The sequence below is a fragment of the Xenopus laevis genome, chromosome 7L (genome assembly GCF_017654675.1).
Source record: "Xenopus laevis strain J_2021 chromosome 7L, Xenopus_laevis_v10.1, whole genome shotgun sequence".
In the NCBI taxonomy this organism is placed as follows: domain Eukaryota; kingdom Metazoa; phylum Chordata; class Amphibia; order Anura; family Pipidae; genus Xenopus; species Xenopus laevis.
In genome coordinates, this window is record NC_054383.1 from 138,917,081 (window position 1) to 138,929,805 (window position 12,725).

The following is a 12,725-nucleotide window of genomic DNA, read 5'->3' on the forward strand; positions in this document are numbered from 1 at the left end:
CATGGGGGCAGCCATTCCAGCACAGGATACACAGTAGATAACAGATAAGTACTACTATAGTTTATATCAACAAGCTGCTGTGTAGCCATGGGGGCAGTCATTCAAGCACAGGATACACAGTAGATAACAGATAAGTACTACTATAGTTTATATCAACAAGCTGCTGTGTAGCCATGGGGGCAGCTATTCAAATGAGAAATGGCTCAGGTTACACAGCAGATAAACTCTGTAGAACATATTGGTGTTATCTGTTATCCACTATTTATACAGTGCCATATAGCCTTTTTCAGTTTCCACCAAGCTACACAGCAGCTTGTTTATATAAACTATAGTAGTACTTATATGTTATCTACTGTGTATCCTGTGCTTGAATGGCTGCCCCCATGGCTACACAGCAGCTTGTTTATATAAACTATAGTAGTACTTATCTGTTATCTACTGTGTATCCTGTGCTTGAATGGCTGCCCCCATGGCTACACAGCAGCTTGTTTATATAAACTATAGTAGTACTTATCTGTTATCTACTGTGTATCCTGTGCTTGAATGGCTGCCCCCATGGCTACACAGCAGCTTGTTTATATAAACTATAGTAGTACTTATCTGTTATCTACTGTGTATCCTGTGCTTGAATGGCTGCCCCCATGGCTACACAGCAGCTTGTTTATATAAACTATAGTAGTGTTTCTGAAGCAAATAGATCAGTTTTACCAGTGCAGGGCAACACTACATTATATTTTCATTACTTTAAAACACTGTGTGCGACACTTCAGGGAACAAGAAGCTGCCATACTGTGTGATGCCCATGGCTGCACTTACACAGAGCAGTAACGGTCCAATGAAATACTAGCTCTTTATGGCTGCACTGCCCCTTATGAATTGATCCAGTGGGGGTTCAGCCCACAAACAGGAACTGCTATATATCACTAATGCCTCCAGATAATTTGGTGGGATCACTCAGATGTGTACCCCATGCCTTAACCGCACTCATTTCCCTTTGTTTCCAGATTAGAATACGAGACCCCAATCAAGGGGGCAAAGATATCACAGAGGAAATCATGTCTGGAGTAGGAAGCCGGAACTCCACCCCACCCATCCTCAGGCCCAACTCCACGCCGACGCCCCCTCAGGTAAGTTCTGCTCTGTGATTGGTCATGCCAGCTATACATATTAAAGGGATCACATGTCATGATGAAAGGGAATTTAGATATTGTTATTAAAGTAGAACTTAAGGGGCCCATTTACTTTGCTCGAGTGAAGGAATAGAATAAAAAAAAATTCGAATTTCGAATGTTTTTTTGGCTACTTCGACCATCGAATTGGCTACTTCGACTTTGAATCGAACGATTAGAACTAAAAATCGTTCGATTATCCGACCATTCGATAGTCGAAGTACTGTCTCTTTAAAAAAAAACTTCGACCCCCTACTTCGCCACCTAAAACCTACCGAGGTGCAATGGTGAAGGTCCCCATAGGCTTTCTAACAATCGTTCGATCGATGAATTAAAATCCTTCGAATAGAACGATTCAAAGGATTTAATTGTTCAATCTAACGATTTTTCGTTCGATCGAACTATTTGCGGTAAATCCTTCGACTTCGATATTCGAAGTTGAAGGATTTACATTCGGCAGTCGAATATCGAGGGTTAATTAACCCTTGATATTCGACCATATGTAAATCTACCCCGTAGTGTACAATAAAAAAAAAAATTAAAAGCTTCCAAAATATGTTGGCCCCAATTCCACCGTCCCTTATGTGGCACCTGCTGGAGGTTTGCATGTTGGCTACAGAGGTGACTACTGGCCGGTAGTGCACGTGCCAAGCCAAAGGATGGGAGGGGGAGGGCATCTTACGACTAGGAAAAGCTGTTTCTTTTTGGGGCTTTGCTTCTCTTTTAAATGGAATTCGACAGAAGTCTAAGAGAATATCACAAGGCAGTTTTGCCAAAACAAGTTGGTGCAGTTAAATATAACATTACACTGCATTATATAAAATATTTGACATAAATATTACTATTTAATTGCCTTTATATAATAAATATGACTGTGTGCAGCCGTGGGGACTGCCATCCTGGGGCCCCATTAGCAATGCAGATAGCAAACGGGCTGTTAGAATCCAAAGCTCACCCCTCATGCATGGCTCACCCCTAAAGGATGGAAATGTATCTCCAGTGTAGCCTTACGGGGTGTAAGTGCAGCAGGCGTTGGTTTTGATTGGCTGAAATGTGTGTGGCTCACGTGTACAAATGGCAGGAAGAGGAAATGCTTGCTGAGTCTGTGTCTCTAATTTAATGTCCTTCTTTTCCCATCTCTGTTGTTTGTCCTTCCTGCCTTTGTTCTTTAATTGAATTGGACTTTTATTTTGCTTATTTGCTTCCCATTGGTCGGCTTTTATCCACCCCTTGTCTTTTAACCTTTCCTGTTTACTCCCCAATTCCTCTTCCAACTTCTACCCCCTCCCTTTACCCTCCTCTGCTTCCTGCTTTGGTACACTTACTTCTCTCTTTATTCTCTCCTTTCTGTTCCCTGTAACCCTCTTACCTGTCACTCCCTCCTTTCTTGTTTCCTGTCACTCCCTCCTTTCTTGTTTCCTGTCACTCCCTCCTTTCTTGTTTCCTGTCTCCCCCTCCTTTCTCGTTTCCTGTCACCCCCTCCCTTCTCGTTTCCTGTCACCCCCTCCCTTCTCGTTTCCTGTCACCCCCTCCCTTCTCGTTTCCTGTCACCCCCTCCCTTCTCGTTTCCTGTCACCCCCTCCCTTCTCGTTTCCTGTCACCTTCTCGTTTCCGGTCACCCCCTCCCTTCTCGTTTCCGGTCACCCCCTCCCTTCTCGTTTCCGGTCACCCCCTCCCTTCTCGTTTCCTGTCACCCCCTCCCTTCTCGTTTCCTGTCACCCCCTCCCTTCTCGTTTCCTGTCACCCCCTCCCTTCTCGTTTCCTGTCACCCCCTCCCTTCTCGTTTCCTGTCACCCCCTCCCTTCTCGTTTCCTGTCACCCCCTCCCTTCTCGTTTCCTGTCACCCCCTCCCTTCTCGTTTCCTGTCACCCCCTCCCTTCTCGTTTCCTGTCACCCCCTCCCTTCTCGTTTCCTGTCACCCCCTCCCTTCTCGTTTCCTGTCACCCCCTCCCTTCTCGTTTCCTGTCACCCCCTCCCTTCTCGTTTCCTGTCACCCCCTCCTTTCTCGTTTCCTGTCACCCCCTCCTTTCTCGTTTCCTGTCACCCCCTCCTTTCTCGTTTCCTGTCATGCTTTGTTTCCACTCTACATACTTTTCTTCCTCTTTACCCACTTGGAAACCCCCTCCTATTCTCTATTAATAATTATCTTTCTTCTCCATGTTCTGAAACCCACCCAACATGGAACCCTATGTACAAATGCACCCCCTTCCTCCCCGTTGTGTTTCCTTTATTTGTTTGGTTCTCCTGTTTGTCCCACGTTTGCCAGTTTTTCTGTTTGCGCGCTCATTATCACCCTCTTTTGTACTTGAAATCCCAGCAGCTGCCTAGCCAGGAGCACGGCCCAGTGGTGTACAGGACTTTGGGGAGTCCTCATCTCACGGCAACTTTCCCTGCTGCTCCTGTCAGCGAAGCCAAAGCAGGTGAGTGCCCCCCCAGGAGAGGGAATGTGAGTGCATCAGCCATTGTGTCACAGGCTCCCATTATAGGGGCGCAAATAGTGGCAGAGAATGAGAAGCCCTTGACTTACCCCAATATCTGTCCCCTCCTGTCAGACAAGGACATTAGTCGGTGCAATAAACCTCCTCTGGCACAGGCAACTAACCTCCTGCAGTGAAGTAAAAGGCTGGTGGGAAAACGTAAGGAAACTTTGGGCGACTTCGGAAAGCTAAAGCAGCGCAGCTGGGCATACACCTTCAGTTGCACTTGTGTGATTGCTTTGTGTTACTACGTTGCCTGAACATCTATATGGAATTGTATATTGTATTACAAATCACCTTTCCTCCAGCCAAGCCTCCTCTTCCCAAAATGCCTTGCACTCTTCTCTCATTCTCCCCCTTCTCGGGTCACAGAAGCTGCAAGGCATTGTGGGAGTCCTGGTGGAGCTGCTGCCCCATTGGTTCAGTGGTACGTGTAGTTATGAGCAGCAGTACAGACAACTGGGACAGACAGACGCTGCTTTCATTAGCAATGTGTAGATATATAAAATATAAAGCGGTTTCTCAGAATTACATTTTATGTTACTTCTCGTTCAATTCAGGGGCCAGTGATTGGCCAAATTCAGTGCAATGAGAATGAATTACAGTCACTAAAGTGTGTTTATTGCCCATACAGAGGAGAAGCCAAAACCAGACCTCACGTTAAAACCCAGCCCTCCCCTGTGTGTGGGGCCCGAGTCCATCGATATTGACACCAATGATGTCATGGAACAGGGGCCCAGACCCACCTCTTCTGAACGAGCCGAGCCATGTCTTCTGCCGGGGGTCTCAGCAGCTCCCATTGTAGTAGCCACTGTGCCCACCACACAAGCCTTTTCTTGCCACCTGGAAGATACGAGGGGAAGCGAGAGCCCAGCACTGGCCCCTACCCCCACCCCTCTACAAGACTTGGACCCGGCTGAGATGGAGGAGAGAGAATGTAAGGACTCTGTGGGGCAAATCCCACCGGCTGATGCCCCAGTGGCTGCTCAGGGGATGAATGGACTAGGGGATGATATTGGCACAGCAGACGGTGCCCTGGGGGAGGAATCGGCAGAAGTGGATTTGCCCGAGTTGCCCGACTTGGCCGCAGCAATGGATTCAGACAGTGAATTCACTACTCCTTCCAACGTGCCTCTCTCCTCCCCACAGCCCTCCTCTCCTCCTCCTCTCATTGCTGCTACTCTACTCACTACCACTAGACTCTCCCCTCCTGCCGCTGCCCCCCCCTGTGCCCAAGATGTGGAAGAGCAGGAGGACGAGGGCACAACTTCCATCCTAGAGAGTGAAGCAGAGGAACAGAACAAAGGGAAAACAGAGGGGGACTCCGAACTGGAAGCCAGTGTGAATCTCCTGAGCATCAGCTCTACACAAAGCCCAGTGGAAGGTAAGTCATTTATGTAGGTGGCTAATTACCTGTGCCCTACTGGCTCAGCTATTGTCTGTTCCACCCGAGTGGGCGATTCAATGACTTCTCTTCCCAGAGTTAATCTTATCCCTCCCAATTCCCTTATTACTGGCACAGTCCCTTCTATCTGTTTGCCAAATCTTTATGTTGTGTGCCATATTCCCACCTGGTGCTTTCAATGGGAATTGTTCTTCTCCCTGGCAGCTCCTTTGCTCTTCACATGTAGGCACTACTTTAATGGCAGGAGGGGAGCAACATATGTTTTGTACATGATAACTTGTAACAACAGATCTGTCTCAATCTATTGGCAGCCCCACCCACCATAAGTGCACCAAAGATGTGGCAAAAACCAACAGATGAGAGCCCAGATATTGAGAAGATTTCACAGTCAGAGGCAGAGGTAAAGTGTTTCTTTGTATGTATCTGCCCTAGGGGGGTTGATTCCTGAGGGGAGAGTTGCAGTAGCCTGTACAAATATACCATAACACTATGGCAGCATAGGTATTCCCTGTACTAAGCACAATTCAGCAGGAACAGTCCCTAAGTTTGCTCATAGTCTGTACAGAGAGATCCCATAAAACTATGGTACATAGGTATTCCCTGTACTAAGCACAATTCAGCAGGAACAGTCCATAAGTTTGCTCATAGTCTTTACAGAGAGATCCCATAAAACTATGGCAGTATAGGTATTCCCTGTACTAAGCACAATTCAGCAGGAACAGTCCCCTAAGTTTGTTCATAGTCTGTACAGAGAGATCCCATCTATGCCAGAGAGCAAGACTTATAGATACTCACAATTATTACACTTCATTCGCTCTGTTGACCCCTCTTTTAAATCTAGACCTCCAACCCTGTTGGAAACCTGCTCTCAACGAGCTGGGAAACTGCGAGGTACCATTTCGTTACTGTATAAATATTTAGTCTCTATGGATGTAGAAAAGCCCCTTAAATACATGCTGGACTGGGAGAAAGATTTGGGGCGTCCTATACCTCAGCAGGAATGGTCACTAATATGGAATACTGTCTCCAGGATATCCCCTAATACTGCCATTAGAGAATCCACATATAAAGTGCTGATGCGTTGGCACCTTACACCAGCAAGGAAACATCATTTTGATCCTTCCACTCCCGATTCTTGCTTCAGGGGTTGTACAGCAGTTGGGGATTATTTGCATATCTGGTGGACATGTCCAGTAGCACAACAATATTGGGCAGAGGTTTATAACTTACTTGAGCGAGTATTTCACACGCATATAGTCCCCGAAGCCACTACGGCTCTTTTAGCCTGCCCGTCCAAGACCCTAACGAAACTCCAGAATACTTTGATGAGACAAATCTTAGCTGCTGCACGAACCAATTTAGCGAAACACTGGCTACAATACAATATTGATACTCATGCTGTCATTACAAGATTTACTCAAACACAGAATATGTTGTATTTAACGGCTTTATTAGAAGACAGGGTAGAGAGACATATGCAAATTTGGGCCCCATGGAATTCGTTTCTGCAACCTTGAGCAAAACAATACGTTTAATGTATGTTATACTACATGGAATTTTACTGATGTGTTCTAATTTCAATGTTCTGTACTGGAAAAGATATTTACGTTATCCTCTGTCAATGTATCTATTTTCGAAAAATAAAAGAGATTATATATAAAAAAAAAAACTATGGCAGCGTAGGTATTCCCCTGTACTAAGCACAATTCAGCAGGAACAGTCCCTAAGTTTGCTCATAGTCTGTACAGAGAGATCCCATAAAACTATGGTACATAGGTATTCCCTGTACTAAGCACAATTCAGCAGGAACAGTCCCTAAGTTTGCTCATAGTCTGTACAGAGAGATCCCATAAAACTATGGCAGCATAGGTATTCCTCTGTACTAAGCACAATTCAGCAGGAACAGTCCCTAAGTTTGCTCATAGTCTGTACAGAGAGATCCCATAAAACTATGGCACATAGGTATTCCCTGTACTAAGCACAATTCAGCAGGAACAGTCCCTAAGTTTCCTCATAGTCTGTACAGAGAGATCCCATAAAACTATGGCAGCATAGGTATTCCTCTGTACTAAGCACAATTCAGCAGGAACAGTCCCCTAAGTTTGCTTATAGTCTGTACAGAGAGATCCCATAAAACTATGGCAGCATAGGTATTCCCTGTACTAAGCACAATTCAGCAGGAACAGTCCCTAAGTTTGCTCATAGTCTGTACAGAGAGATCCCATAAAACTATGGCAGCATAGGTATTCCCTGTACTAAGCACAATTCAGCAGAAACAGCCCCTAAGTTTTCTTATAGTCTGTACAGAGAAATCCTGTCAAACTATGACAGCACATGTTTTCCCCTGTACTAAGCACAATTCAGCAGGAACAGTCCACTAAATTTGCTCATAGTCTGTACAGAGAGATCCCATAAAACTATGGCAGCATAGGTATCCCCTGTACTAAGCACAATTCAGCAGGAACAGCCCCTAAGTTTGCTCATAGTCTGTACAGAGAGATCCCATAAAACTATGGCAGCATAGGTATTCCCTGTACTAAGCACAATCCAGCAGGAACAGTCTTCTAAATTTGCTCATAGTCTGTACAGAATGAGGGTTTATATTATGCCTTTTCCTACAGCCACAATATGATGCTGATCTCCTGGAGGACAAAGTCACAGAAGTGGATCAAGATCCAGTCACCTCCAGCAGCGCCAGCAACATGGAAACAGAGCACCTGTACCTGAGCAATGCCAAACCACAGGAGCAGAATGGAGAGGTGGAACCAATAAGCAATGGGGCTGATGCCAACTCTGAGGGGGAAGGGACGGATATCCCATCAGGCTTAGAGGAAGGCTTGGCCTACTCTTATACTAAAGCAGGTAATGCTGAAGCTGCCATGGTTTAAAATAAAGATATCCACTTACAAAATCTGAATTCCCCATTTAAATTTGCACCCTAAAGAGAGAGAGAGAGAGAAGAGGTCCCGTACCTGAACCCCTTGTACCTTCTTCCTTACTGTTCTTACTGTGTTTTGATCCTCAGCCATTTTTTTTCCCCTTGTGCAGGAGACAGTGCAGTTGAGGAATCATCTGACCCCTCTCAGGAGCCCCTGCAGCCCCCGGCACCTCTACAGCAAGCCGATGGCAAGCGTCAGTATAATCGGGATTTCCTACTGGGCTTCCAGTTCATGCCTGCGTGTGTTCACAAGCCGGAAGGCCTTCCCCCGATCAGCGACGTAGTTCTGGATAAGGTAAGGGAAGATTCTGGGTGCTGTATAGTGGCAGTTGTTAGAAGACTGGGGGTCTCAGGGCTGTTTGTGGTTGTCATGTGCAGTCTGATTGGAAACGTCCCTTATTTATAGGCAATAGATTCATGTGAGACGTCCCTTATTTATAGGCAATAGATTCATGTGAGATGTCCCTTATTTATAGGCAATAGATTCATGTGAGACTTCCCTTATTTATAGGCAATAGATTCATGTGAGACGTCCCTTATTTATAGGCAATAGATTCATGTGAGACGTCCCTTATTTATAGGCAACAGATTCATGTGAGACATCTCTTATTTATAGGCAATAGATTCATGTGAGATGTCCCTTATTTATAGGCAATAGATTCATGTGAGACTTCCCTTATTTATAGGCAATAGATTCATGTGAGACGTCCCTTATTTATAGGCAATAGATTCATGTGAGACGTCCCTTATTTATAGGCAACAGATTCATGTGAGACATCTCTTATTTATAGGCAATAGATTCATGTGAGACGTCCCTTATTTATAGGCAATAGATTCATGTGAGACGCCCCTTATTTATAGGCAATAGATTCATGTGAGATGTCCCTTATTTATAGGCAATAGATTCATGTGAGACGTCCCTTATTTATAGGCAACAGATTCATGTGAGACATCTCTTATTTATAGGCAATAGATTCATGTGAGACGCCCCTTATTTATAGGCAACAGATTCATGTGAGACATCTCTTATTTATAGGCAATAGATTCATGTGAGACGTCCCTTATTTATAGGCAATAGATTCATGTGAGACGTCCCTTATTTATAGGCAATAGATTCATGTGAGACATCTCTTATTTATAGGCAATAGATTCATGTGAGACGTCCCTTATTTATAGGCAATAGATTCATGTGAGACGCCCCTTATTTATAGGCAAAAGATTCATGTGAGACGTCCCTTATTTATAGGCAATAGATTCATGTGAGATGTCCCTTATTTATAGGCAATAGATTCATGTGAGACGTCCCTTATTTATAGGCAATAGATTCATGTGAGACGTCCCTTATTTATAGGCAATAGATTCATGTGAGACGTCCCTTATTTATAGGCAATAGATTCATGTGAGACGCCCCTTATTTATAGGCAATATATTAATTAATGATTAATGTGCCCAGTGTAGTCATACTGCGGGTATTTGGGTAGGAGGGGACAGCACATGATACAATGTGTGTAACTAGCGAGGTGCCCATGCCAGTAGAACTTGCACATAGTTACAGGAAGGGGAGGGGGCGCTGCCCACAAGCAAGAAGGGGTGCAATTTGTACAGGATTGTGGGATATCTAGAGTTTGTTAGGGGTGTTGCTTGTTCCATGATTACTTCTCATTCACAGATCAATCAGCCTAAGTTACCCATTAGGGCCCTGGACACTCGGATGCTGCAGAGAGGGCCAGACTTCACCCCTGCCTATGCCGATTTTGGGAGACCTGCCCCTGGTGGCCGTGGCATGCCAGTGAGTATTATGTGGCATTAAGCAAATTTCTCATCAAATAGGTTGTTCATCTTTAAATTTAATGCCAGTATTATGTAGAGTGATATTCAGAGACAATTTACAATTGGTTTTCATTTTTTATTATTTGTGGTTTTTGAGATATTTAGCTTTTTTATTCAGCAGCTCTCCAGTTTGCAATTTCAGCCATCTGGTTGCTAGTGTCCAAATTTCCCTAGCAACCATGCATTGATTTGAATAAGAGACTGGAATATGAATAGGAGAGGCCGTATAGAAAGATGAGTAATAAAAAGTAGCAATAACAATACATTTGTAGCCTTACAGAGCATTTGGGTTTTTTTAGACGGGGTTAGTGACCCCCTTTTGAAAACCGGAAAGAGTCAGAGGAAGTCAAATCATTCAAAAACTAAAAAAGAAAAAATGAAGGCCAATTGAAAAGTTGTTTAGAATTAACCTATAACATACTAATAGTTCACTTCAAGGTGAACTGCCCCTTGATAGGCCAAAAAGTGCTTTTTTAGTTTTTGAGTTATTATGGTTCTGTCCATAGTGGGTTCTGATTCACAGCCATGTTGTGCATAATAATAGTGACAGAACCAGGGTTCCCCAATAATAACTGGACCCTGGGGAATTGTTACTGCTCCTTCAGCAGAAATACTACATGCTGTGTCCCATCTCATAGCTACTGAGTGTGGGTCCCAGGAGGTCCCAGCCAGGACAGAGGCGGGAGCCCAGGAAAATCATCATGAATATCGCCGTCAGCGACGACGTCCACCTGAAAAAAGCGGAAAACGCCTGGAAGCCCAATGTCAAAAGGGAAAGTCTGCCAGAGGATCCAGACAGCATCAGAACTCAGGTGAGTGGGCGCTTCAGTGGATAGTAAGTGGATTTGGGTCTCTGTTCCCCTGCAGTGCTGTAGTAACCTCTCCGGTACTGATCCGATTGCTCCCCAGGCCCTGTTCCGCAAGGTCCGAAGCATTCTGAACAAACTCACCCCCCAGATGTTCAACCAACTCATGAAGCAGGTGACGGATCTGACTGTAGACACGGAGGAGAGACTCAAAGGAGTCATTGACCTGGTGTTTGAGAAAGCAATCGATGAGCCCGGCTTCTCCATGGCCTATGCCAACATGTGCCGATGCCTTGCTACGGTGAGTCAGATTCCGTTATAGGGATGGGCATCTAACCGTGTCCTCAGATGGATCATTATTACCCTGCCTTATAGGGGCTGCATCTCTTATGAGAGAGCCCTGGAACTCATAGGGGAGTGGTCGTAAACTGGAGTAAAATACTTTCTCCATATTCACAAACAGAAAATTCTGACATCAACTGCTGCTTTTCAAATCTTTTCTTTTATTATACACAAAAGCCATGAATATCTTGTAAATTATATCCTTATAAACGGTGACTAGTGATGTCATCAGTTATAAACGGTGAGTAGTGATGTCATCATTTATAAACGGTGAGTTCTGATGTAATTTTTGTCAATGACTCACTGAAATTTGTGTATTATAATAAATAAAGTTCCCCCAGTTACAAAATATGAGGATATTAGAAGTTACCTCGGAGTTCCATGACCTGTATAAAAACACTCGGCCTCGTGTTTTTATATGGTCATGAAACTCCTGTGTAACTTATAATATCCTTATATTTTACAAGAGGGGGTACTTTATTCACTATATCTTGACCTAATATAAAACATATTTCTGATACAAAATTATGCAAAATAGCATTTCTTGTATTTAGACCCTTATATCTTGTGACAGAAGTGGAATTACAAAAACTTAGATTTAGAAAGCCCTGGTTATCCTGAAAAAAAATGTGTATAATTTTCCCAGGTAAAATAAACCCCTCCCCCAAACAATTCCAATTTGATGGCTGATTGACAGGTGTAGTAAGCGCTAAAGACAAATTCAGAGAAAATGTCATTAAAATGTTGTGAGACAGACAAAATCTGAAAAGTGTCTGTGTAAATGACAAATTCACAAAAGTGCAGATAGAGGTTTGTGAATTTGGTGGGAAATCCGACATGTTTATCTCCACTTTTATTTAGTCTCAATACCAGCACTTTTGTGAATTCCCCCCCCCCCCTAGAGTTCCTTGTTTCTGATTGGGTGCAGATGTTTCCTGTGCAGGTAAATCCACCAATCATCAGTTGAGCACATCAAGCACTGCCATTGGCTTGTTTGTGCTGTCGCTGGGGTCCCCAATATAATCGGGTGTTTTGAACTCAAACTCCTTTTCCAGCTGAAAGTGCCGATGGCCGACAAGCCGGGGAGCACGGTGAACTTCCGCAAGCTGCTGCTCAACCGCTGCCAGAAGGAGTTTGAAAAAGACAAAGCAGAGGACGATGTTTTTGAAAAGAAGCAAAGCGAATTAGAACTGGCCACAATGGTAATAATGTGTAACCCCAATACTCTTGTCCCAACCCCTAACCACAGCAGCGGGATTTGTGCCACAGACCAACATTTACATCCAAAAAGTCTATGAGATGTAGGGGCGCCGAAGGTCCCTATCCCATTTCCATCACTCCCTGCCCCATTGAGTTTACAATCTAAGGTCCCTATCACATTCCCATCAGTCCCTGCCCCATTGCCCCCATTGAGTTTACAATCTAAGGTCCCTATCATATTCCCATCAGTCCCAGTGAGCTTACAATCTAAGGTCCCATTCCCATCAGTCCCTATCCCATTGCCCCCATTGAGTTTACAATCTAAGTTCCCTATCATATTCCCATCAGTCCCAGTGAGTTTACAATCTAAGGTCCCTATCATATTCCCATCAGTCCCAGTGAGTTTACAATCTAAGGTCCCTATCACATTCCCATCAGTCCCAGTGAGCTTACAATCTAAGGTCCCTATCATATTCCCATCAGTCCCAGTGATTTTACAATCTAAGGTCCCTATCACATTCCCATCAGTCCCAGTGAGCTTACAATCTAAGGTCCCTA

The 12,725-nt window shown here is 44.3% G+C and overlaps 1 protein-coding gene across 19 annotated transcripts in view; it reads left to right on the top strand.

Moving 5' to 3' along the window:
- LOC108696834 (eukaryotic translation initiation factor 4 gamma 3) overlaps nt 1-12,725 on the top strand; it is a 51,353-nt gene that overhangs the window by 28,254 nt on the left and 10,374 nt on the right. For 12 of the 19 annotated variants that reach the window (XM_018226494.2, XM_018226491.2, XM_018226495.2 and 9 more), the window contains 10 exons: nt 1,005-1,127; nt 3,487-3,589; nt 4,281-5,030; nt 5,363-5,451; nt 7,673-7,913; nt 8,100-8,284; nt 9,659-9,778; nt 10,458-10,631; nt 10,729-10,926; nt 12,023-12,169. In XM_018226494.2, the coding sequence (XP_018081983.1) occupies nt 1,005-1,127; nt 3,487-3,589; nt 4,281-5,030; nt 5,363-5,451; nt 7,673-7,913; nt 8,100-8,284; nt 9,659-9,778; nt 10,458-10,631; nt 10,729-10,926; nt 12,023-12,169 (2,130 nt within the window). The remainder of the gene's footprint in view (nt 1-1,004; nt 1,128-3,486; nt 3,590-4,280; nt 5,031-5,362; nt 5,452-7,672; nt 7,914-8,099; nt 8,285-9,658; nt 9,779-10,457; nt 10,632-10,728; nt 10,927-12,022; nt 12,170-12,725) is intronic. The other 7 variants (XM_018226493.2, XM_041569907.1, XM_041569918.1 and 4 more) reach the window with 1 other exon arrangement.